General features: G+C 46.9%; 2 protein-coding genes across 4 annotated transcripts in view; one reads left to right on the forward strand and one right to left on the reverse strand.

The window, feature by feature from the left end:
• IQCK (IQ motif containing K) overlaps positions 1 to 109 on the reverse strand; it is a 58864-nt gene extending 58755 nt beyond the window's left edge. For all 3 annotated transcript variants that reach the window (XR_013218155.1, XM_077275061.1, XM_077275063.1), the window contains exon 1: positions 3 to 109. Coding sequence is in view for 2 of the 3 variants with exons in the window: in XM_077275061.1 (XP_077131176.1) it covers positions 3 to 72 (70 nt within the window). In the remaining variant the exon portion in view is untranslated. The remainder of the gene's footprint in view (positions 1 to 2) is intronic.
• KNOP1 (lysine rich nucleolar protein 1) lies at positions 27 to 25397 on the forward strand. The gene is made up of 3 exons (XM_077275057.1): positions 27 to 193; positions 8880 to 10467; positions 24911 to 25397. The coding sequence occupies exons 2-3, from the start codon at positions 8884 to 8886 to the stop codon at positions 25220 to 25222; spliced, it is 1896 nt and encodes a 631-aa protein (XP_077131172.1). The 5' UTR covers positions 27 to 193; positions 8880 to 8883; the 3' UTR covers positions 25223 to 25397.
• The last annotated feature ends 1623 nt before the right edge of the window (positions 25398 to 27020 follow it).

Genomic DNA, 27020 nt, shown 5'->3' on the forward strand with positions numbered 1-27020 from the left:
ACCTTCACAGATCCGCTGCCACAGACTCCGGGGCGCACAGCAGGCAGCCATGGCACGGGCAGGGGTTGTCATGGCGCCCAGTACACACTGCTTACCCAGAACTCACCGCGGCCCTGCCAGCACTATGACTTCCGGTTACCCTGGAGCGGACACGTGGGCGCAGCTCTGTGTGAGACCTGCCGCATATCGTCAGGTATTTCTATACAGCGACCGCACTACAGCGCCCAGCATTGATTATCGGGCTGAGCGTTGTACTGAGGGTGCGCAGTCTCAATCATGAATGCTGCGTGTGAAAGGTTGGGAATGGGGGGGATGCAGTGGCCGAAAAAGACGGAGGAGAGCCCTGTGCAAGAGCAGTGTATGGCCCCTCAGTGTGGGACGTCCTCCTAATAACATCCACCCCTGGGCTCGGGCCGCCCTCATAATAACATCCACTCCCGGGCTCGGGCCGCCCTCCTAATAACATCCACCCCTGGGCGAGGGCTGCCCTCCTAATAACATCCACCCCTGGGTGATGGCCGCCCTCATAATAACATCCACCCCTGGGCGAGGGCCGCCCTCCTAATAACATCCACCCCTGGGTGAGGGACGCCCTCCTAATAACATCCACCCCTGGGTGATGGCCGCCCTCATAATAACATCCACCCCTGGGTGAGGGCCGCCCTCATAATAACATCCACTCCCGGGCTCGGGCCGCCCTCATAATAACATCCACCCCTGGGTGAGGGCCGCCCTTATAATAACATCCACCCCTGGGTGAGGGCCGCCCTCCTAATAACATCCACCCCTGGGTGAGGGCCGCCCTCATAATAACATCCACTCCCGGGCTCGGGCCGCCCTCATAATAACATCCACCCCTGGGTGAGGGCCGCCCTTATAATAACATCCACCCCTGGGTGAGGGCCGCCCTCATAATAACATCCACTCCTGGGTGATGGCCGCCCTCCTAATAACATCCACCCCTGGGTGATGGCCGCCCTCAATAACATCCACCCCTGGGTGATGGCCGCCCTCCTAATAACATCCACCCCTGGGTGAGGGCCGCCCTCATAATAACATCCACTCCCAGGCTCGGGCCGCCCTCCTAATAACATCCACCCCTGGGTGAGGGCCGCCCTTATAATAACATCCACCCCTGGGTGAGGGCCGCCCTCATAATAACATCCACTCCCGGGCTCGGGCCGCCCTCCTAATAACATCCACCCCTGGGTGAGGGCCGCCCTTATAATAACATCCACCCCTGGGTGAGGGCCGCCCTCATAATAACATCCACTCCCGGGCTCGGGCCGCTCTCATAATAACATTCACCCCTGGGTGAGGGCCGCCCTTATAATAACATCCACCCCTGGGTGAGGGCCGCCCTTATAATAACATCCACCCCTGGGCTCGGGCCGCGCTCCTAATAACATCCACCCCTGTGTGAGGGCCTCCCTTATAATAACTGCTACCCCTGGGCGAGGGCCGCTCTCATAATAACATCCACCCCTGGGTGAGGGCCGCCCTCATAATAACATCCACTCCCGGGCTCGGGCCGCTCTCATAATAACATTCACCCCTGGGCGAGGGCCGCCCTTATAATAACATCCACCCCTGGGTGAGGGCCGCCCTCATAATAACATCCACCCCTGGGTGAGGGCCGCCCTTATAATAACATCCACCCCTGGGCTCGGGCTGCGCTCCTAATAACATCCACCCCTGTGTGAGGGCCTCCCTTATAATAACTGCTACCCCTGGGCGAGGGCCGCTCTCATAATAACATCCACCCCTGTGTGAGGGCCTCCCTTATAATAACTGCTACCCCTGGGCGAGGGCCGCTCTCATAATAACATCCACCCCTGGGCGAGGGCCGCCCTCATAATAACATCCACTCCTGGGTGAGGGCCGCCCTCATAATAACATCCACCCCTGGGTGAGGGCCGCCCTCATAATAACATCCACCCCTGGGTGAGTGCCGCCCTCATAATAACATCCACCCCTGGGCGAGGGCCGCCCTCATAATAACATCCACCCCTGGGTGAGTGCCGCCCTCATAATAACATCCACCCCTGGGCGAGGGCCACCCTCATAATAACATCCACACCTGGGTGAGGGCCGCCCTCATAATAACATCCATTCCTGAGCGAGGGCCGCCGTCATAATAGCATCCACCCCTGGGCTCGGGCCGCCCTAATAATAACATCCACCCCTGGGCTCGGGCCGCTCTCATAACATCCACCCCTGGGTGAGGGCCGCCCTTATAATAACATCCACCCCTGGGCTCGTGCCGCCCTCCTAATAACATCCACCCCTGTGTGAGAGCTGCCCTTATAATAACTGCTACCCCTGGGCAAGGGCCGCTCTCATAATAACATCCACCCCTGGGTGAGGGCCACCCTCATAATAACATCCACTTCTGGGTGAGGGCCACCCTCATAATAACATCCACCCCTGGGTGAGGGCTGCCCTTATAATAACATCCACCCCTGGGTGAGAGTCGCCCTCCTAATAACATCCACCCCTGAGTGAGGGTCGCCCTCATAATAACATCCACCCCTGGGCGAGGGCCGCCCTCATAATAACATCCACTCCCGGGCGAGGGCCGCTCTCATAATAATATCCACTCCTGGGTGAGGGCCGCCCTCATAATAACATCCACCCCTGGGTGAGGGCCGCCCTCATAATAGCATCCACCCCTGGGCTCGGGCCGCTCTCATAATAACATCCACTTCTGGGTGAGGGCCACCCTCATAATAACATCCACCCCTGGGTGAGGGCTGCCCTTATAATAACATCCACCCCTGGGTGAGAGTCGCCCTCCTAATAACATCCACCCCTGAGTGAGGGTCGCCCTCATAATAACATCCACCCCTGGGCGAGGGCCGCCCTCATAATAACATCCACTCCCGGGCGAGGGCCGCTCTCATAATAATATCCACTCCTGGGTGAGGGCCGCCCTCATATAACATCCACTCTTGGGTGAGGGCCGCCCTCATAATAACATCCACTCCTGGGTGAGGATCGCCCTTATAATAACATCCATTCCTGAGCGAGGGCCGCCGTCATAATAGCATCCACCCCTGGGCTCGGGCCGCCCTAATAATAACATCCACCCCTGGGCTCGGGCCGCTCTCATAACATCCACCCCTGGGTGAGGGCCGCCCTTATAATAACATCCACCCCTGGGCTCGTGCCGCCCTCCTAATAACATCCACCCCTGTGTGAGAGCTGCCCTTATAATAACTGCTACCCCTGGGCAAGGGCCGCTCTCATAATAACATCCACCCCTGGGTGAGGGCCACCCTCATAATAACATCCACTTCTGGGTGAGGGCCACCCTCATAATAACATCCACCCCTGGGTGAGGGCTGCCCTTATAATAACATCCACCCCTGGGTGAGAGTCGCCCTCCTAATAACATCCACCCCTGAGTGAGGGTCGCCCTCATAATAACATCCACCCCTGGGCGAGGGCCGCCCTCATAATAACATCCACTCCCGGGCGAGGGCCGCTCTCATAATAATATCCACTCCTGGGTGAGGGCCGCCCTCATAATAACATCCACCCCTGGGTGAGGGCCGCCCTCATAATAGCATCCACCCCTGGGCTCGGGCCGCTCTCATAATAACATCCACTTCTGGGTGAGGGCCACCCTCATAATAACATCCACCCCTGGGTGAGGGCTGCCCTTATAATAACATCCACCCCTGGGTGAGAGTCGCCCTCCTAATAACATCCACCCCTGAGTGAGGGTCGCCCTCATAATAACATCCACCCCTGGGCGAGGGCCGCCCTCATAATAACATCCACTCCCGGGCGAGGGCCGCTCTCATAATAATATCCACTCCTGGGTGAGGGCCGCCCTCATATAACATCCACTCTTGGGTGAGGGCCGCCCTCATAATAACATCCACTCCTGGGTGAGGATCGCCCTTATAATAACATCCACTCCGGGTGAGGGCCGCCCTCATAATAACATCCACCCCTGGGTGAGGGCCGCCCTCATAATAGCATCCACCCCTGGGCTCGGGCCGCCCTCATAATAACATCCACCCCTGGGTGAGGGCCGCCCTTATAATAACATCCACCCCTGGGCTCGGGCCGCCCTCCTAATAACATCCACCCCTGTGTGAGGGCCTCCCTTATAATAACTGCTACCCCTGGGCGAGGGCCGCTCTCATAATAACATCCACCCCTGGGTGAGGGCCGCCCTCATATAACATCCACTCTTGGGTGAGGGCCGCCCTCATAATAACATCCACTCCTGGGTGAGGATCGCCCTTATAATAACATCCACTCCGGGTGAGGGCCGCCCTCATAATAACATCCACTCCTGGGTGAGGGCCGCCCTCATAATAACATCCACTCCGGGTGAGGGCCGCCCTTATAATAACATCCACTCCGGGTGAGGGCCGCCCTCATAATAACATCCAATCCTGGGTGAGGGCCGCCCTCATAATAACATCCACCCCTGGGTGAGGGCCACCCTCATAATAACATCCACCCCTGGGTGAGGGCCGCCCTCATAATAACATCCACCCCTGGGTGAGGGCCGCCCTCATAATAACATCCACTCCTGGGTGAGGGTTGCCCTTATAATAACATCCACCCCTGGGTGAGGGCCGCCCTCATAATAACATCCACTCCTGGGTGAGGGCCTCCCTTATAATAACATCCACCCCTGGGTGAGGGCCGCCCTTATAATAACATCCACCCCTGGGTGAGGGCCGCCCTCATAATAACATCCACTCCTGGGTGAGGGCCGCCCTCAATTACATCCACCCCTGGGCGAGGGCCGCCCTCATAATAACATCCACCCCTGGGTGAGGGCCGCCCTCATAATAACATCCACTCCTGGGTGAGGGTTGCCCTTATAATAACATCCACCCCTGGGTGAGGGCCGCCCTCATAATAACATCCACTCCTGGGTGAGGGCCGCCCTCAATTACATCCACCCCTGGGCGAGGGCCGCCCTCATAATAACATCCACCCCTGGGTGAGGGCCGCCCTCATAATAACATCCACTCCTGGGTGAGGGCCGCCCTCATAATAACATCCAATCCTGGGTGAGGGCCGCCCTCATAATAACATCCACCCCTGGGTGAGGGCCGCCCTCATAATAACATCCACCCCTGGGCGAGGGCCGCCCTCATAATAACATCCACCCCTGGGCGAGGGCCGCCCTCATAATAACATCCACCCCTGGGTGAGGGCCGCCCTCATAATAACATCCACCCCTGGGCGAGGGCCGCCCTCATAATAACATCCACCCCTGGGCGAGGGCCACCCTCCTAATAACATCCACCCCTGGGCGAGCGTCACTTCCACCCCATTGCAGTGTATTGACAATTCCCTTGTTCAAATCTCCGAACGAAAAATATCTGTGACCAAACCATTTACCCCTGTTCCGAGCCAGACCCTTTTTTTCTGTAAATGCTGTTTAAAGGGAACCTGTCACCTGAATTTGGCGGGACAGGTTTTCGGTCATATGGGCGGGGTTTTCTGGTGTTTTATTCACCCTTTCCTTACCCGCTGGCTGCATGCTGGCCGCAATATTGGATTGAAGTTCATGCTGTGTTCTCCGTAGTACACTCCTGCGCAAGGCAATCTTGCCTTGCGCACGCGCAGTATGCTTTGCCCAACTGCGGGCAAAGCCGAAAAGCATTAGTGCGCATGCGCCAGCGCACTATGTCCCGGAAGTATTTCGCTGTGTTCCAGGACAAAGTGCGCCGGCGCATGCGCACTAATACTTTTCGGCTTTGCCCGCAGTTGGGCAAAGCATACTACGCGTGCGCAAGGCAAGATTGCCTTGCGCAGGCGTGTACTACGGAGAACACAGCATGAACTTCAATCCAATATTGCGGCCAGCATGCAGCCAGCGGGTAAGGAAAGGGTGAATCAAACACCCGAAAACCCTGCATATTGGGATATGTGGAGGAAATTGTTACGGACAACATGTTTAAAATAGTTATTGCACGATTGTTATTCATTGCTAGGAAATTGATCGCCAAATTTTGGATTAGAGAGGAACCTCCAACAAGGAGAGACTTTCTTCAGCAAACGGAGCATATACTTACATTGGAGAAAAGTATCTACACCAAAAGGAATAAGCTGGACATCTTCCACAAGCTGTGGCAACCGTGGATTGACTTGAATTAGGATGATAAATGAGACTATAGGGAGCCTAGTATTCAATGGAAATATAATGGATGTTTATTCAAATGATTGTATTATGATGGGAATTGGGGTGGCTTTGGCTGAGGTCTCTGGGGGTTGGGCGGGATGGGGGGGCTCTGGGTTGGGGGTAAAAAGTTATCTATAAATGTTTAATGTAACATGGTCATGAGAAATATTCTGATTGTTTTATTCTTTGCCGATAATAAAAATCTATCTGATATTAAAAAAAAACACCCGAAAACCCAAACCCTGCCCATATGACCGCAAACCTGTCCCGCCAAATTCAGGTGACAGGTTCCCTTTAAAGATCTATAAAAAAAATTCTTGCTCTTCTAATGATTTTTTCATTTTTTATCAGTGATAAGTGGGGGGTCTAAATTTTGTTATTTTCATTCTCTATTATTTTTTTCTTGTCTTTTTTTTTTTGGGTGGGGGTTGGTTTATGTGGGTTTGGGCTATTAACAGCTGTTTGTATTAGCAGCTGCTTTTTTTTCCTGCTTTTTATTTATATTTTTTATTTCACATATTGTGACCCCTATAACATCATAAATAACCTTAAAGACCTTTGGGGTGGGGATCATTTACTTTTTTCATTTTAATCTGCTTTCTCCTGAATCTGGAGGTGGTATATTAGCCCCAGTCGCAGCAAATTCCGACTCCTGTCTGCATAGCCGAGCTGACTACTAGCACCTAGGAGCTGTCCATACTTCTTCCTATACTGTATACACAGTGATCAGGCAGGCAGAGACTGTAACAAACCCTCTCTGCCTTCTCTATGTGGAGTCTGGCTGTGTCTGACAGCCGGCTCCAAGCTCCCACAGCTGAACCTTGTGCTCCTACTATACTATGAAGTGTCTTTTGGACAACCTGGTGCATGTCACTTCACTTATCTGGGTAGGATACACTATGGGAAGAGGTCATCCTTGGCGGTGGCAGTTTTATAGTTTAGGCAATGTTCTGTCGGCAAACCTTGGTTCCCGGCTTTCACGTGCATGTTATTTGACATGGACCACCTACCTTAAACATTGTACTGACCAGGTGCACCCGGGCCCTGCCACACTTCAAATTTCGTCCAGAAATTGTTTGAGGAACATGTCGAAGATTTCTTGAAATCTCTGTCCGATTGAGCATTTGAAAAGCAAATCCGATCCCTTCAAGACGGCACCTCGCAACATACAAGGCTGAAGTGATCTGCTGCTAACGTCTTTGTGCCCGATACCATAGGACACAGAGGCCATGTTTCCACGTAGCAGAATTTTTCCTGTTGGTGTCTGCACCAAAAATTGCAACAGCAGTCTGTCTAATCAAAAGGATTCTGCACTAAGGCAGCTGTATGTTTTTGACATGTTTTTTTTTCAGGATTCACACAGAATCCTATAGGGGAAAAAATGCATCAAAAACCCAAAGTTCAACAGCGTCTTTAAACGGATGGTGGTCATGAAAACATCCATTTTGCTTGAACTGTTGATTTTCTACACACACACAAAAATGCTACATGAGAACATGGCCCTATAGAGATCTAGGGAAGCCCATGGCTTGATGGGTTACAGAAGTTTAGTCTGGATCAAGGGGAACCACAGAATATTAGGAAGGTGGATTTAATGGTCGTCATGGTCTACATGTTATGCGTGTATTTATTCTGTGTATATATATATATATATATATATATATATATACACTCACCGGCCACTTTATTAGGTACACCATGCTAGTAACGGGTTGGACCCCCTTTTGCCTTCAGAACTGCCTCAATTCTTCGTGGCATAGATTCAACAAGGTGCTGGAAGCATTCCTCAGAGATTTTGGTCCATATTGACATGATGGCATCACACAGTTGCCGCAGATTTGTCGGCTGCACATCCCAAAGATGCTCCATACAAGGCAGGATGGATTCATGCTTTCATGTTGTTTACGCCAAATTCTGACCCTACCATCCGAATGTCGCAGCAGAAATCGAGACTCATCAGACCAAGCAACGTTTTTCCAATCTTCTACTGTCCAATTTCGATGAGCTTGTACAAATTGTAGCCTCAGTTTCCTGTTCTTAGCTGAAAGGAGTGGTACCCGGTGTGGTCTTCTGCTGCTGTAGCCCATCTGCCTCAAAGTTCGACGCACTGTGCGTTCAGAGATGCTCTTAGGCCTACCTTGGTTGTAACGGGTGGCGATTTGAGTCACTGTTGCCTTTCTATCAGCTCGAACCAGTCTGCCCATTCTCCTCTGACCTCTGGCATCAACAAGGCATTTCCGCCCACAGAACTGCCGCTCACTGGATTTTTTTTCTTTTTCGGACCATTCTCTGTAAACCCTAGAGATGGTTGTGCGTGAAAATCCCAGTAGATCAGCAGTTTCTGAAATACTCAGACCAGCCCTTCTGGCACCAACAACCATGCCACGTTCAAAGGCACTCAAATCACCTTTCTTCCCCATACTGATGCTCGGTTTGAACTGCAGGAGATTGTCTTGACCATGTCTACATGCCTAAATGCACTGAGTTGCCGCCATGTGATTGGCTGATTAGAAATTAAGTGTTAACAAGAAGTTGGACAGGTGTACCTAATAAAGTGGCCAGTGAGTGTATATATATATATATATATATATATATATATATATATATATATATATATGTGTGTGTGTGTTATACTATAATTTTTTTTTCACTGCAGTGAAGTATTATGTGTCTTATATTTCTTCTTAATGAGTTAATTTTACTTTTTGATATTATACAGAAAAATGACAGGCGGTGATGAGGAATATATAACCTGCACTGAACCAACAAAGAAGAAGAAGAAACAGAAACATGACAAATCTGGGAAAAGTATAGTAAAGGAATCACAGTCTCATAGTAATGAAAAGAAGAAGAAGAAAAAGAAAGCCAGCGTTGCAGAAGATGCTTTGGAAATAGCAGATGTAGTTCCTAAAAAGAAGAAGAAAGGTAAAGCGTTAGATGAAGATGTGGCATCATGTGACCTTATTATAAACAATGTCCCAAAAAAGAAGAAAAAGAAAAATGTTGAAGACAATGTTCTTGAAAGTATTGATCCTCTGCATAAAAAAGAAAAACATTCCGCTGTAGAAGAAAGTGAGGAAATTGTTACAAAAAAAAAGAAAAAGAAGTTTAAGCAATCCAAGGGGAACCTTGAGGACAAAGCAACAAAACCCCAAAATGTTGGCACGGATGTCTCAGTCAGCCAGAAGAAAAAGAAAAAGGTTTCTGCTAGGGAGGATAATTCAGGATCTTCTAAGGATGACCAGTCTGAGATGTCTGACTATAAAGAAGCAAAGAAGATAAAAAAGAAAAAGATGATGGCTTCTGTACAGAGCGAAGATGATGTTATTGATGGTCATGATGTTCACCATGGAGAATCTTCAAGGGTCTCCAAAAAGAAGAAAAAGAGAAAACTATCAATTACTGCTGAACAATCTGGATACGGAGAATCAGATCTGAATGGAAGTCGAGAAAGAGAACGTGACATCGTATCTGATGGAGCCTCAAAGAAGAAAAATAAAGCAAAACACACGGCTGAGTTAGCGGTTGGTGCCCACGGATTTTTACATGTGACTTGTTGTGAAGAAGAAAATCAAAAGTCAAAGACGGCAAAAAAGAAGAAGATGGCTTCTGTACAGAGCGAAGATGATGTCCACCGTGGCAAAGAAGATAAAGAATCTTTAAGGGTCTCCAAAAAGAAGAAAAAGAGAAAACTATCAATTACTGGTGAGAGATCTGGACTCGGAAAATCAGCTCTGAATGGAAACAAAGATAAAGAATCTGAGATCATATCTGATGGAGCCTCGAAGAAGAAAAAGAGAAAAAAAGCAAAAGACACGGCTGAGTTGGCGGATGGTGCCCATGAATCTTTACATGTGACTTGTCATGAAGAAGAAAAGCAAAAGTCAAAGATGAGGAAAAAGGAGAAGATGGCTTCTGTACAGAGCGAAGATGATGTTATTCATGGTCATGATGTCCTCCATGGTGAAGACGATGGAGAATCTTTAATAGTCTCCAAAAAGAAGAAAAAGAGAAAACAATCAATTACTGATAAGGAATCTGTACATGTAGAATCTGACATCATATCTGATGGAGCCTCAAAGAAGAAAAAGAGAAATAAAGCAAAAGAGACGGCTAAGTTGGCGGATGGAGCCCATCAGTCTGTACATGTGACTTGTAATGAAGAAGAAAAGTCAGTGAGAAGAAAAAAGGAGAAGACGCTAAAGGTTGAGGAGCACTCTGCAAATGAAGGCACACCGAAAGTTCCCAAAAAGAAGCAGAAGGATAAAGAAGAAACCAAAAAGTCTAAAACATCGAGCAAGAAGCAAGTATGTATCACATATCCAGACATGTCTCTTTAAAAAAAAATTACTTGTCTTCATAAAAGAAGAATTCTAGAACAGCTTTTCGTAAAACTCTACTCTATAGTTTTGTCTCCTGGAAATATACAAAATAGTTGACAAATGGGTGTTGTGACTACTGTTGTCGGGATTTGTGCTGACTGTCAGTAATGACCATCACACACGTCCCTTTTTTGAGAAGATGCATGGCGACGCTGACTGTCAGTTTACTTGTATAGTTCCAGGAGGAATAGCAGAGGAGCAGTGCAAACGTTTTTGATAAAAGAGTAATGTTTAGTCCATGTGCGCTATCTGGGTAATGTTTAGTCCATGTGCACTATCTGGGTAATGTTTAGTCTATGTGCACTATCTGGGTAATGTTTAGTCCATGTGCACTATCTGGGTAATGTTTAGTCTATGTGCACTATCTGGGTAATGTTTAGTCTATGTGCACTATCTGCGTAATGTTTAGTCTATGTGCACTATCTGGGTAATAATGGTTAGTCCATATGCACTATCTGGGTAATATTTCGTCCATGTGCACTATCTGGGTAATGTTTAGTCCATGTGCACTATCTGGGTAATGTTTAGTCCATGTGCACTATCTGGGTAATGTTTAGTCCATGTGCACTATCTGGGTAAAGGTTACTCCATGTGCACTATCTGGGTAATGTTTAATCCATGTGCACTATCTGGGTAATGTTTAGTCCATGTGCACTATCTGGGTAATGGATAGTCCATGTGCACTATCTGGGTAATGTTTAGTCCATGTGCACTATCTGGGTAATGTTTAGTCCATGTGCATGTAAGGATTCCGGACTTTCCTGGTGTCTGTTTGCCCTGATCCAAGATGGAGGCTTGGATCTCACCCTGTCATGGAACTTCCTGTCTGTCTGATTATTTAAGTCCGGGTCTTGTGTTCACCTGTGCCTGAATATTTTGTGCTGCTGGCTCCTGAGCATCTGCCTGCTTGCTGGTTAACTCCCTGCTGCTGCTCACTACTCAGATCTGCCTCGCCCTGTTCAGCTACCTCTCGCCTCTGGAACTGCTGCGACTGGCAGCACACCAGTTTCCTTTGTGTACCAAACCTTTCCCAGTGTTGTGCCTCTTTGCACAACCACACCAGGTGAGCAAGATTCAAGCTGTGTTATCGCTACAAGAAATATTTACTCATCTACTACGCTTAGATGGCGCTCTCCCTCTTTCTCCCCTCGCCCTCTCTTTTCTAGGACGACATTCACATGACGCATCTTCTGTGAACTATTGGACTCCTACTTGCAAGTACTGTGCGCACGTATTAACAAGTGTTGCTGGACATCATCATTTAAATACTGTGTGCACTAAACCTTATTGGACTTCCTTGTTTAAGTGTCTTGTTTGCTCCCACATAATTTCCTTGCTGGACTGGTTCACATTAGCGGTCGCTCCCCGCTACTCAGTTTGCTGTGACTTTCTATATAGAGCTGAGGATCTCGTTACAATTGCAGAAATATCTGTACTATGTTTTGTTTGCTAACCTGTTGGCTGTTTTCTATATAGAGCTGAAGCTCTCGTTACAATTGCAGAAATATCTGTTAGTTCTATTTACATTTTCGTTTGTGAGTAAATACATCTTTTGCTGCAACTTTGTTCTCAGACTGGCTTTATCCCATGCTATCAGATTCCGTAGTATCCATATAATTATTACAGGATATTCAGGCCATTAAAGGAATCTGCTGGGATAATGTCGACTGAGACAAAGATGGATCAGTTGTTCTCTATGATCCACTCTTTACAGGGGGATGTTGAGGCATTGCAAAACAAGGTTGCTAACTTGGAGGGTCATTTTGGACAGGCTCTTCAGGACTTAGGTAATCAGGTGGCTGGGCAGATGACTGCACGAGCACCTCCACCCCCAGTACAGCCACAGCCAGCTACTCCTCCAAAGTTACCACCATTTAGGTTCAGTGGGGACCGTTACAAGTTTCGTGGGTTTATAAACCAATGCCTTTTGTATTTTGATGTGCATGCCGCCCATTTCCTTACTGACCGATCTAAGGTTTTATGTATAATCATGTTGCTCACATCCCGAGCTCTTGCATGGGCAAATCCGCTTATGGAGACTCGTGACCCTCGACTGAATAACCTAGATGATTTTCTTGCTGCAATGTCTATGATGTTTGATGACCCTAATCGTCGCACTACAGCTGAGACCGCCTTGTTATCACTACGTCAGGGTAAGCGTCCTGTCATTGAATACGCTACTGAGTTTAGACGGCTGGCGGTGGATACGATTTGGGACAGTTATGCTCAATTACCCATTTTTAAGAGGGGATTGTCTAATGTGTTAAAGGATGAACTTGCTCATGCAGATGCTCCGGAAGAGTTAGATGCTTTTATACAGCATTGTGTACGCATAGATATACGTGTTACAGAGCGTAGACAGGAGAAATTTGCAGCCTCTAATCGTGTCGCTAACTCTTCCCTTCCTTCTAAAGAACCGTCAGGCAAATCCTCTTGGGAGGCTGAACCAGTTCCCATGCAGGTGGATGCACTACAGCGGCGCGAAAGTAACGAGCGCAGGGAGCATCGTTTCCGAGAAAGTCTGTGCTTTTACTGCGGTCAGTCAGATCACTTTCTTATCAATTGTCCGAAGCGGCCTCGCAAGATACTAGCCACGGTTGGGGAATTTGATAATCAGGATGCTGAATCCATTACATCTGAGTCTAGTTTTTCTGTGAATGCTATTTTTCATTCTCTATCTATGACTGCCTCTCCCAAGACGCTGGAGCGTAGGGACACACATTGCTCCCTTCCTATTAAGATCCGGTCGTCGGGCCAATGGATTCCCTGTGCAGCTATGGTGGATTCAGGGGCAGGAGGAAATTTTATGGACTTATCATTTGCCCGGGAACATGGAATACAGACCCAGCAGAAAGCCACCCCAGTAACTATGGAAACGGTGGATGGTTCCCCTCTAGTCTCTGGACCAGTAGATCAAGAGACTGTACTTCTGGAAGTCTTCATAGACCCTGATCATCAGGAAATGCTGTCATTTATGTTGATCTCTTCACCACATTTCCCTTTAATTTTAGGGATTCCATGGCTGCAGTCACAAAATCCTATTATCAACTGGGAGACAAAGGAAATCACTTTCCCATCAAAGGAGACACTGGTGACAGGTCAAGTGAGTCCTCAAGATATTAAATGTGCCACTGAGGTATCTACTTTACCATCTGTGTATAGTGAGTTCTCTGACATTTGTGAGAAGAAGATGGCAGACCAGCTTCCTCCTCACAGACCGTATGATTGTCCCATTGAGCTTCTTCCGGGGGCCGCTATTCCTTTTAAGAATGTCTACCCACTTGCAGCTCCTGAGCTGAAGGCTTTAAAGGAATACATCGATGAGCATTTGGCTAAGGGTTTTATTCGCCCCTCCTCATCACCGGCAGGAGCACCTATCTTTTTCGTTAAAAAGAAGGATGGAACTCTTAGACCATGCATCGACTATCGGGAGCTCAATAAAGTGACTATTCGGAATCGCTACCCATTGCCGTTGATCCCTGAACTGCTGGAAAGAGTGCGACAGGCCAAGATCTTCTCCAAGTTAGATCTTCGGGGAGCATATAATTTAATAAGGATCCGCTCTGGAGATGAATGGAAGACTGCTTTTAGATGTCGGTATGGGCATTTCGAATATCTGGTGATGCCTTTTGGTCTCTGCAATGCTCCGGCAACCTTCCAACATCTGGCTAATGATATTTTCAGAGATCTTTTGGACCATTTTGTCGTGATCTATCTGGATGACATCTTAATTTTTTCTGACTCTTTGCAGGAACATCAGCAGCATGTGAAGACTGTCCTGAGGCGTCTAAAGGAGAATCACCTCTACATTAAGCCTGAGAAATGCGAATTCCATCGCACAGAGATTCAGTTCCTGGGGTACGTCATCTCGCCACAGGGGCTTAACATGGAGGCAAGTAAGATCCAGGCTATTCTTGATTGGCCCACACCTAAAAATGTCAAGGAGGTACAGCGTTTCATCGGATTCGCAAACTTCTACAGACGATTCATTCGTAATTTCTCTGAAATTGTGCGACCCATTACACAGCTAACTAAGAAGGAAAAGACTTTCTTGTGGTCCGCACAGGCTCAGGATGCTTTTGATTGTCTTAAATCCCGGTTTACATCTGCACCTGTACTAATTCACCCAAACCCAGCACTGCCTTTCATTGTAGAAGTGGATGCTTCGGATTGTGCTCTGGGGGCCATCCTCTCACAGAGAATGGGAGAGAAAAGCTTGTTACATCCATGTGCTTTTTTTTCTCGCAGACTCTCCGCTGCAGAAAAGAACTACGATGTGGGAGATAAGGAACTTCTTGCTATCATCGCTGCATTTAAGGAATGGAGACATCATCTGCAGGGGGCATCACAACAAGTTATTGTTCTCACGGATCATCGCAACCTGGAGTTCCTTAGATCTGCAAGATGTCTTTCTCCACGGCAGGCTCGTTGGAGTCTATTTTTGAATCAATTTAATTTTGTCATTTCGTACCGCCCAGGTTCACGTAATGGGAAAGCGGATGCTTTGTCCCGAATCCATGCCACGGATTCCGTACCTGGGACCCCGTCTAAGACCATCCTGTCTGACGCCAACTTTATTGGAGTCATTCAGAATAAGGACTTATGGAAGACCATTAAGGAGGCCTACGACGCAGATCCATTTCTCGCCAACCCGACTGCTGATGTGAACTTGGTTCTCAGAAACGGTATGTGGGTTCGGGATCAACGTTTATACGTTCCAGAGGCCATAAAGCTGCAGGTCCTCAAGTTTGTCCATGATTCCAAGTTGGCGGGTCATCGGGGGGTACAGAAGACACAGGAGTTTCTGAGTCGTTTTTTTTGGTGGCCTACCTGTCTGAAGGACGTGAAGAGTTACGTTCTCTCTTGTGAGGTATGTGCACGTTTCAAGACTCCTCGTGTATCACCTACTGGACTGCTTCAACCACTACCTGTCCCCTCTCGTCCTTGGGGGTCTATTTCAATGGACTTTATAGTTGAATTGCCCACCTCTGGGGGAAAAAATTCTATTTTGGTGGTTGTAGATCGCCTTACTAAGGCTGCCCACTTCATCCCCTGCAATGGTCTTCCTTCAGCCAAGGAGACGGCAGATCTGGTCATCCAGAATGTGTTTCGGCTGCATGGAGTTCCGGACGAAGTCATCTCAGATCGGGGAGTGCAGTTTACGTCCAAGTTCTGGAAAGGATTCTGTGTTTCGCTTGGTGTTAATGTTTGTTTGTCCTCTGCATACCATCCTCAGACTAATGGGCAGACAGAACGGACGAATCAGACTCTGGAACAGTATCTTCGATGTTACATCAACCATTCTCAGGATGACTGGTTGGAGTTGCTCCCGCTCGCAGAATTCTGTTATAACAACTCTCAGAGTTCTTCTACTAAGGTAACACCTTTCTTTGCCAACCTAGGTTATCATCCCAGTATTCTTCCCAGATCCCCAATCAACGCACCGGTGCCTGCAGTTCATGAGAGGTTGGCGGCCATGAGACAGAATCTGGAAACCCTGAAGGAATCACTGTCTACTGCACAGGAGAGATATAAGAGATCTGCCGACAGGTTTCGGAAGCCTGCACCTATGTTCAAGGTAGGGGATTCTGTATGGTTATCTACTAAAAATTTGAGATTGAACATTCCATCACAGAAACTCGGACAAAAGTTCATCGGCCCGTTCAAGATCTCTGGGATTGTGAGTTCCGTTGCCTGTCGTTTGAAGTTGCCAAGAACCTTGAAGGTACATCCTGTGTTTCATGTCTCCCTGTTAAAACCGGTGTCTCCAAATACATTTCAGGGTCGGATTACACCTCCTCCTCAGCCTGTGTTAGTGGACGGACAAGAACAGTTTGTGGTAGAGAAGATTCTGGACTCCAGGATCCGCAGGAATCAACTGCAGTACCTCATTAAATGGCAAGGATATCCGTCTGAGGAGAACTCTTGGGAGCCGGTGGACAATATCTGTGCTCCTCAAAAGATTACTTTGTTCCATCAAAAATATCCTGACAAGCCTGGTCCTGGATCGTCCTGAGGCCGCTTCTGAGGTGGGAGTAATGTAAGGATTCCGGACTTTCCTGGTGTCTGTTTGCCCTGATCCAAGATGGAGGCTTGGATCTCACCCTGTCATGGAACTTCCTGTCTGTCTGATTATTTAAGTCCGGGTCTTGTGTTCACCTGTGCCTGAATATTTTGTGCTGCTGGCTCCTGAGCATCTGCCTGCTTGCTGGTTAACTCCCTGCTGCTGCTCACTACTCAGATCTGCCTCGCCCTGTTCAGCTACCTCTCGCCTCTGGAACTGCTGCGACTGGCAGCACACCAGTTTCCTTTGTGTACCAAACCTTTCCCAGTGTTGTGCCTCTTTGCACAACCACACCAGGTGAGCAAGATTCAAGCTGTGTTATCGCTACAAGAAATATTTACTCATCTACTACGCTTAGATGGCGCTCTCCCTCTTTCTCCCCTCGCCCTCTCTTTTCTAGGACGACATTCACATGACGCATCTTCTGTGAACTATTGGACTCCTACTTGCAAGTACTGTGCGCACGTATTAACAAGTGTTGCTGGACATCATCATTTAAATACTGTGTGCACTAAACCTTATTGGACTTCCTTGTTTAAGTGTCTTGTTTGCTCCCACATAATTTCCTTGCTGGACTGGTTCACATTAGCGGTCGCTCCCCGCTACTCAGTTTGCTGTGACTTTCTATATAGAGCTGAGGATCTCGTTACAATTGCAGAAATATCTGTACTATGTTTTGTTTGCTAACCTGTTGGCTGTTTTCTATATAGAGCTGAAGCTCTCGTTACAATTGCAGAAATATCTGTTAGTTCTATTTACATTTTCGTTTGTGAGTAAATACATCTTTTGCTGCAACTTTGTTCTCAGACTGGCTTTATCCCATGCTATCAGATTCCGTAGTATCCATATAATTATTACAGTGCACTATCTGGGTAATGTTTAGTCCATGTGCACTATCTGGGTAATGGATAGTCCATGTGCACTTTCTGGGTAAAGGTTACTCCATGTGCACTATCTGGGTAAAGGTTAGTCCATGTGCACTATCTGGGTAATGGTTAGTCCATGTGCACTATCTGGGTAATGGTTAGTCCATGTGCACTTTCTGGGTAATGGTTAGTCCATGTGCACTATCTGGGTAATGTTTAGTCTATGTGCACTATCTGGGTAATGTTTAGTCTATGTGCACCATCTGGGTAATGTTTAGTCTATGTGCACTATCTGGGTAATAATGGTTAGTCCATATGCACTATATGGGTAATATTTGCTCTCTCCTGTACACGAGCGATGTGCATGTGTACTCTCCTACACATGAGCAATGTGCATGTGTGCTCTCTCTGGCACACGAGTGACGTGTATGCATGCTCTCTCCTGCACACGAGCGACGTGTATGCATGCTCTCTCCTGCACACGAGCGATGTGCATGTGTGCTCTCTCCTGCACACGAGCAATGTGCATGTGTACTCTCTCTTGCACACGAGTGACGTGCATGCATACTCTCTCCTGCACACGAGCAATGTGCATGTGTACTCTCTTGCACACGAGCAATGTGCATGTGTGCTCTCTCCTGCACACGAGCGATGTGCATGTGTGCTCTCTCCTGCACACGAGCAATGTGCATGTGTGCTCTCTCTTGCACACGAGCGATGTGCATGTGTGCTCTCTCTTGCACACGAGCGATGTGCATGTGTGCTCTCTCCTGCACAAGAGCAATGTGCATGCGTGCTCTCTCTTGCACACGAGTGACGTGCATGCATGCTTTCTCCTGCACACGAGCGATGTGCATGTATGCTCTCTCCTGCACACGAGCGACGTGCATGTGTGCTCTCTTGCACACGAGTTACGTGCATTTGTGCTCTCTCCTACACACAAGTGACGTGCATGTGTACTCTCTCCTGCACACGAGTGACGTGCATGTGTTCTCTCTCCTGCACACGAGCCATATGAAGCCTGTTGTGACATGTCACTAGGACAGGCTGCTATTTGGATGCCTCCAAGTAAGAAACCAAATATTCTCTCCAAAGGTGGAAAACCCGCTATAATTTCAATGAAACAAGAGTACTTCAACAAAGCCATTTATGACTTATCCATAGGATATCCAACAAATGTCTGATTTGTGATGGTCCAATTCGAACAATCATGAGACTGGGGGTCTTGTAACACTTCTGATAGTTAGAGCTGGGAGAGCTGTGAACATCACTGTCTATTATAGTCTATGGAACAGCCTAGACCTCAGCGATCAGTCACACTTGCTGATAACCAGCAAGGCTCGGCACTCTATACTGTTAGGGTATGTGCACACGTCAGGATTTCTTGCAGAAATTTCCTGAAGAAAACTGGAAATTTTCTGCAAGAAATCCGCATTTTTTTTTTTTTTGCGTTTTTTTCCCGTTTTTTTTTTAGCATTTAGCAAGCGTAATTAGCTTGCAGAATGCTAAAGTTTTCCAAGCGATCTGTAGCATCGCTTGGAAAACTGATTGACAGGTTGGTCACACTTGTCAAACATAGTGTTTGACAAGTGTGACTAACTTTTTACTATAGATGCAGCCTATGCAGCATCAATAGTAAAAGAATGTTTAAAAATAATTAAATAAATGGTTATACTCACCTGCAGACAGCCGATCTCCTCAGCGGCGTCCGTTCCTATAGATGGTGTGTGTGTGCAGGACCTTCGATGACGTCGCGGTCACGTGACCGCGACGTCATCGCAGGTCCTTCACACACACCATCTATAGGAACGGAAGCGGCAGCGTGCACCTGAGAGGCGGGAAGACTGCGGGGGCCATCGAAGGTGAGTATATGACTATTTTTTATTTTAATTATTTTTTTTTTACCAATTATACGGTGCCCAGTCCGTGGAGGAGAGTCTCCTCTCCTCCACCCTGGGTACCAACCGCACATGATCTGCTTACTTCCCGCATGGTGTGCACAGCCCCGTGCGGGAAGTAAGCAGATCAATGCATTCCTAGGTGTGCGGAATCCCCGCAATTCTGCAAATTTAATGAACATGTTGTTTTTTTTTCCGCCATGCGATTTTTTCGCAGAAAAAAATGCAACATTTGCACAAGAAATGCGGAATACACTGAAAATAATGGGAGGCATATGTAAGCGTTTTTTTTGCGTTTTTTTCACGTTTTTATAGCGAAAAAAAGGCGAAAAATACTGAACGTGTGCACATGGCCTAACACACAACTAATGTAAGAGACCCTGTCAGTAGTAACCAGTAGCATCCAGAACATGGAGACCCATCCCATGCCTTGTCTGTTTGAGGCCTATGTCTGGAGATATACCCTCCATCCTCTCATCCTGCATTCAGGCTATTTAAAAAAAAAAAAGAAAGTCATTCTAATGCAAATGAAGGCGGCCATTGATCTTTCTCTATTCTCCTGTTATCATTGTACATTTCATTTTAGCTCCCTGGGCATTACAGGGTGACAAGTTACTGAAGAATTGTAGCAATTTGTAGATGATTGGAGGCTGATCATTAGTCTCGCAGTTCAGCAGGGTAATTATTTAGGCTTTGGGGAGAGGTTACTAGCAATGTGTTTTCTAGAAGAATAATTGCCTGCACTTATCTTGAAAAGACAATCCCTGAAATGTTGTAATTATGTGCAGCGGGGCCACAATGGGTTAATAACACCCTTTGAAAAAGCCAGAAAAGTTTCGCACTCAAGTCGGCTCCACCAGCCAACAATAACAAGACACGTAATATGCAAAGTTGGCACGATGAAGTGGACTACATGACGCCGGTGCCAAAAGAATCATATTGAGTGGATGATGGATTGTCATTGCTTTGACTCACTGGTTACATTTCTGGCTTTAAGTTTGGCTACTGATGTGTCTGGGTATCACAGGTAATGGGACTGGTGAGGATCACTCATGTAAGAAGTACATAGAGTCCTGTTTCACACATCCGTGTTGTGGGTCCATGATTGGACTGCTATGCAGACTGGTCATGTTCCCGACCCAAAATCGACAGTCTCATACAGTATAGTGGGCCCTTCATAGTCCTCCATACAGTATAATGGGCCCCACATAGTCCTCTATACAGTATAGTGGGCCCCACATAGTCCTCCATAGAGTATAATGGGCCCCACATAGTCCTCCATACAGTATAGTGGGCCCCACATAGTCCTCCATAGAGTATAATGGGCCCCACATAGCCCTCCATACAGTATAGTGGGCCCTACATAGTCCTCCATACAGTATAGTGGGCCCCACATAGTCCTCCATAGAGTATGTTGGGCCTCACATAGCCCTCCATACTGTTTAATGGGCCCCATATAGTCCTCCATAGAGTATAATGGGCCCCACATAGTCCTCCATACAGTATAGTGGGCCCCACATAGTCCTCCATAGAGTATAATGGGCCCCACATAGCCCTCCATACAGTATAGTGGGCCCCACATAGTCCTCCATACAGTATAGTGGGCCCCACATAGTCCTCCATACAGTATACTGGGCCCCAAATAGTCCTCCATACAGTATAGTGGGCCCCACATAGTCCTCCATAGAGTATGGTGGGCCCCACATAGTCCTCCATACAGTATAATGGGCCTCATATAGTCCTCCACACAGTATAGTGGGCCCCACATAGTCCTCCATACAGTATAGTGGGCCCCACATAGTCCTCCATACAGTATACTGGGCCCCAAATAGTCCTCCATACAGTATGGTGGGCCCCACATAGTCCTCCATAGAGTATGGTGGGCCCCACATAGTCCTCCATACAGTATAATGGGCCTCATATAGTCCTCCACACAGTATAGTGGGCCCCACATAGTCCTCCATACAGTATAATGGGCTCCACATAGTCCTCCATACAGTATAATGGGCCCCACATAGTCCTCCATACAGTATAGTATAATCGGGGGGGGGGGCAGCATCACGGGCCAGAGCTTGACACGTGTGTTCAAAACTCATACGGACAGATGAAAAGAGTGTTGGTGTAGGCAGCCATCGCTCCACTCCAGCGGGACACTGTTGAGTCCAATTCTTGGAATTGCTAGAAGTTCCTGAGGTGAAATTCGAGTCATCACCTTTCCAGTGAATAGGTGATAATTTATTCAATTTGGACAATCCCTGCAAATAAGTTGTCTGGAATTAGAAAGAAGCCTTTTTTTTCAGAAATAGTGCCACTCTTGTGCATAGGATTTGTCTGGTATAGCAGCTGAGGCTCAAGCAGTACTAGACAGAGCCCATGAATAAGAAAGGCCCACAATATGGAGAAAAAAGGTCCTAATACTGGATAACTGGAGCCTCCCTATCTTGTGAACCGCAGATTCTCATCTGCGATGAAGACATTGAAGCTATGGACTGACCCGCCCATTCCCCAGACCTGAATCCGATTGAGCACATCTGGGACATCATGTCTCGCACCATCCACCAACGTCCCGTTGCACCACAGACTGTCCAGAAGTTGGCGGATGCTTTAGTCGAGGTCTGGGAGGAGATCCCTCAGGAGAGCATCCGCCACCTCATGAGGATCATGCCCAGGCGTTGTAGGGAGATCATACACGTGGAGGCCACACAGACTACTGAGCATCATTTTCTTGTCGCATTTCCACAGAAGTTGGATCAGCCTGTAACTTCATTTTCCACTTTGATTTTGAGTATCATTCCAACTCCAGACCTCTGTGGGATATTAGTTGTGATTTACGTTGATAATTTTTAGGTTTTATTGTTCTCAACACATTCCACTATGTAATGAATAAAGGTTTGCAACTGGAATATTTCATTCAGTGATATGTAGGATGTGGGATTTTAGTGTTCCCTTTATTTTTTTTGAGCAGTGTATATAACCTTGTAAGATTGGGTGTCTGCTATACATCATGCAGTGAACAGTTACTGGCTACTCCCATCCTTCCTATGCAACGTCTGCTTATATAATAACAATGGGTGTTAAAAGAGGCATGAACCCTGGAGACAGGAAAATTATATTACCGCTTTAGAAAGCACTAGTGCGACCTCATCTGGAATATGCAGTTCAGATGTAGACACCGGTTCGTAGGACAGATGCCCGAAGTGGAAAGCAGTAAAAGGAAAGCCACAAAAACAATAATTGGCATAGAGGATCTTACAGAATAACAGTCATTTTGTTTGTTTCATAAATCAGTAGTATACGTGAAAATAAAAAAACTTTTTGTTCTCCTCCTGGACTCATTCATTCTTAAAATTCTTCAGTGAACACAGAGTTTGCTATTACTGAGATAGACAGTTGGTGATCATAAAGTTCTATGGAACTTGCAGCAGGATGTTTGTGTCAGCTTCTAGCTCCTCCCTCCTCCATAGAATTTTAAAAGCACCAACCAGCATCTCCTATCTCAGTAATAGGAAGATCTGTCTTCATAGAATAAAGATTTTACCCATGAATTAAGAGTGCAAAATCAGTCCATGAGGAGACACACTTGGCCACTATATCACTTTCACCCTGTTCTTCAGAAATGCAACAGTGGCCTTAGGTGTGTGTTTTGGATCTTTAAATTTCAAAAAACTGACCGTCACATCCAAACATAGATCAAGTGTGAACAGGTGCTGAACCTAGAGTCACCAACTCGTACACAGTCAAATAAATAAGGCAGCATACTGTAGCGCCAAAACATGCAAACATGAAAGTTGAACTGCATTACTGCACTAGAAATATGAAAAAATGAGAGCGTTTAGCGCATAAATTGGCCAATTTACGTGTACCTTGTAGCCACTTTAGGGCATCTCTCGTATACCAGGTCCTACACTTTCCTTTCCTCGCTGAGAATAAACGTCTTCATCTGAATGGGTACCTGTGAAACCTCTTCTTAGACTAAATTTCTCTCTCTCTGTGGAGGGGTAATGGACCTGCTGCAATTAAAACACCCGTGGCTAAGAGGCGGAGTGCTCGGTCAGAAGGCAGCAGGTCCATTACCCCTCCACAGAGAGAGAGAAATTTAGTCTAAGAAGAGGTTTCACAGGTACCCATTCAGATGAAGACGTTTATTCTCAGCGAGGAAAGGAAGTGTAGGACCTGGTATACGAGAGATGCCCTGAAGTGGCTACCAGGTACACGTAAATTGGCCATTTTTATGCGCTAAACGCTCTCATTTTTTCATATTTCTAGTGCAGTAATGCAGTTCAACTTTCATGTTTGCATGTTTTGGCGCTACAGTGTGCTGCCCTATTTATTTGACTGTGTACGAGTTGGTGACTCTAGGTTCAACACCTGTTCACACTTGATCTATGTTTGGATGTGACGGTCAGTTTTTTGAAATTTGTATTCACTAGCCTTCTGACCGAGCACTCCGCCTCTTAGCCACGGGTGTTTTAATCGCAGCAGGTCCATTACCCCTCCACAGAGAGAGAAATTTAGTCTAAGAAGAGGTTTCACAGGTACCCATTCAGATGAAGACGTTTATTCTCAGCGAGGAAAGGAAAGTGTAGTACCTGGTATACAAGAGATGCCCTAAAGTGGCTACCATGTACACATAAAATTGGCCATTTTTATGCGCTAAACGCTCTCATTTTTTCATATTTCTAGTGCAGTAATGCAGTTCAACTTTCATGTTTGCATGGTTTGGCGCTTTGTCATGGTGGAAAAGTTCAGTTCTACCAAGGGCACAGAGCCTTGGGAGCATCTTCTTTTTTGATATAAAGCAGTGCATCTGTGAATTCATGATACCACCAATAAATAAGGACACTGCCACCACCATGTGTCACTATATGCACCGTGCATTTTTCTCAATGCATGGTGCCTACAGTGAAACATGGTGGAGGCATTGTCCGTATGTGGGGCTGCATGCGAGATGCTGGTGTCGGGGAGCTACATTTCATTGATGGTATAGTGAAATCACAGATGTATTGAAAGAGAAGGTGCTTCCATCGCTCTGTGCCCTTGGTAGAAGTGAACTTTTCCAACATGACAATGTTGGAAACACATCTGTTGCATTTCTGAAGAACAGGGTGAAAGTGATGGGGAATTGTGAAGACACAAGTTGCCATCACTCTCCATCCAATGTCCACGCTCTACAAGAGGCCATTCTGGAAGAGTGGAAAAAGATAGATGTTGCAATATATAACCAACTCGTTCATTCCAGGCCCAGAAGACTTGATATTGTAGTATTTGATTGTGGGGTGTACTCATTTTTGCACCAAGTAATTTGACTAAAACTGACGATTTTGTAATGAAAGTTATATAATTAACCTTTCATGTTATGGGTTAGAAAAAATGTTCTTTGAAACTCCGTCTTTTTAAAATTTTGGAAATTGTTCTCGAGAGATTGTGATTAAAATAAGTTTCAAAAGGGGTGTACTAATTTATGCTGAGCACTGTGTATTTCTCATCTTGGCAATGATAATCCAGTAACTGACGGTGAAATGTTTTATCCTTCTATATAGGGAACTAAATTTGGGCAGTGGGACACTGCGACGTTCCAAAACCCCGATCAGCAAACCAAATTCTTACGACTGTTGGGCGGATTCAAGAAGGGAAACCAAGGAAGCCTGTCGTCACCCTCGGACCAGGGAAAAGCCAACATGGCCTTGGGGAAGCAAGGAGAACAAGTTCTTGAGAGGAACCTGCAAGCAGAGTTTGACAAAGCTCTTTCCTGGAAAGAGAACAGAGGGATTGGCTTAGGCTTCCAACCGGCCCCGAATAAGTACTTCTTCATAGACAAAACTGCGTCCAGATCGGTCAAATTCAATGACTGACTTCTCCTGCTTTCATATCCCAGGCTAAATGTGGTCAGCGGTATGATGATGCAGCGTCCGGGTGGTCCCACAACCGGTGACGACTGCTGGTCACAGCTATAATGTACAGATGGTCTTATGTAAATCTTTGTATATGTTACACCATAAATAAAGTCCCAATTAGTCTTGTTGTGTACTTTACCATCCACTATCAGTGCTTTGCCAGCACTAGATGTGCTGGAACTTCCATTGCTTTTTTTCCCAGCATGCACTACCGATGGCTGCCCTGAACTGAAAGCCTGTAACTCTGTTATGACTATATACAGTTTGACAAGACAGGAGAGCTAGGAGACACAGCCCCAGCCACGCTTCCCTAGGTCTCTGCGGCTAGAGACGGATTACACTTAGGCTGTGGACAGACGTGAGATATTTAGTAGCCAGTGCACTGGAGTGAGTGGGGGTAAGACCATATTAATTCCAAATAATGTGATCAATAGAGAAGATGGAAATCAGTTTATTAAATGAGATCAAGCTTTGTGAAAATGCAGAAACCACTTATTGATGCATTATTGGTTTTCAGCTCTTTATGACCACATCAAAGTTTAGCTGAATTTTGATGTGGTGATAAACCTGCATAAGGCTTCTTTTACACTTGCCGTGATTTTGCGGACTGTTTTTGCAGCCCCAATAGATTTCTATGGGGCCGCAATAATTTCACAGTGCGCCGTATGGCCATATTTACGGCCGTGAAAAAAGATCGAGTCTGCTCAATCTTTTTCACGGCTTACTGACACGGCCCCCATTGTAAATCAGTGGGGCCGCAAAAACAACGGAATGTTGTTTTTGCGGTGCACCGTGACTTCCGGTTTTGCAGACCGCCATTTTTTTCCCCAAATACTTTGGCTATAGTATTGGGAACCCGAAAAACGTCGACCGTGTTGTTTGCGGTCCATTATTGCGGCAGACCGTGATAATTGCGGTGATACGGCTCGCAATAACGGGCCGCAAAAAACACGGTAAGTGTAAAAGTAGCCTAAAGGAGTTAAAGGGACTGTCAGCACGGAATGACTGTTCAATCCAAGTCCTGGGGCCAATCATTTATAGACACCTTCACACCTGCTTGTTTTCCCTCAATCTCCTGCCCTCCTCTTGCTTGTTTGACAGCTCTGATTTCATAGAGCCAGAGAAGTGAGGACAGAGGGAAACCAAGCAGATGGGAAGGTGTATATAAATGTCTGGCCCCGCCGCCGTGCAGCACCGAGTGTCTGTACTTGGTTGAACAGTTGTCTTACGGTAACGGCTTTAGATCCTGCTGTTAAAACAAACTCACTGACTGATTCACTGTTAACTCATTCTGTAGACTGATGGTTCCGTAATCAATCATGGAACTTAATTGCAAATATATATATTTTTTCACCCAAAGAACATGCATTTAGGTTAAAAATAAAATACCCTCATACCGATTAAGCGGCAGTGCCGTTCTTCCCCAACACAAAGCGGTCACAGACCGTTCCTGCCGGGGATTCAGAAGCCTCTGCAGACATCATGTCTACAGAGCGGAGGCTTCTTTTCCACTCCACTCAGTCGACAGCGTCGGACTTTTGAGGTCACTCTGATGGACAGCCGGATCTCCTCTGCCTAACTGGTGGAATCGGCTGTCAATCAGAATGACCTTGGAAGTTCCGTCGCGTCAGCAAAGGCAACGGAAACTCTGCCAGGAGCGGTCTGTGCCAGGGAAGAACAGCGCCGGGCACAACATGTAGGTAAGTTGCAATAACCTGTTAGTGCTTGGGTACATTTTTGTTTTTTGTAAAGTCCC

Source organism: Ranitomeya variabilis, chromosome 7, assembly GCF_051348905.1.
Source record: "Ranitomeya variabilis isolate aRanVar5 chromosome 7, aRanVar5.hap1, whole genome shotgun sequence".
Taxonomy (NCBI): Eukaryota; Metazoa; Chordata; class Amphibia; order Anura; family Dendrobatidae; genus Ranitomeya; species Ranitomeya variabilis.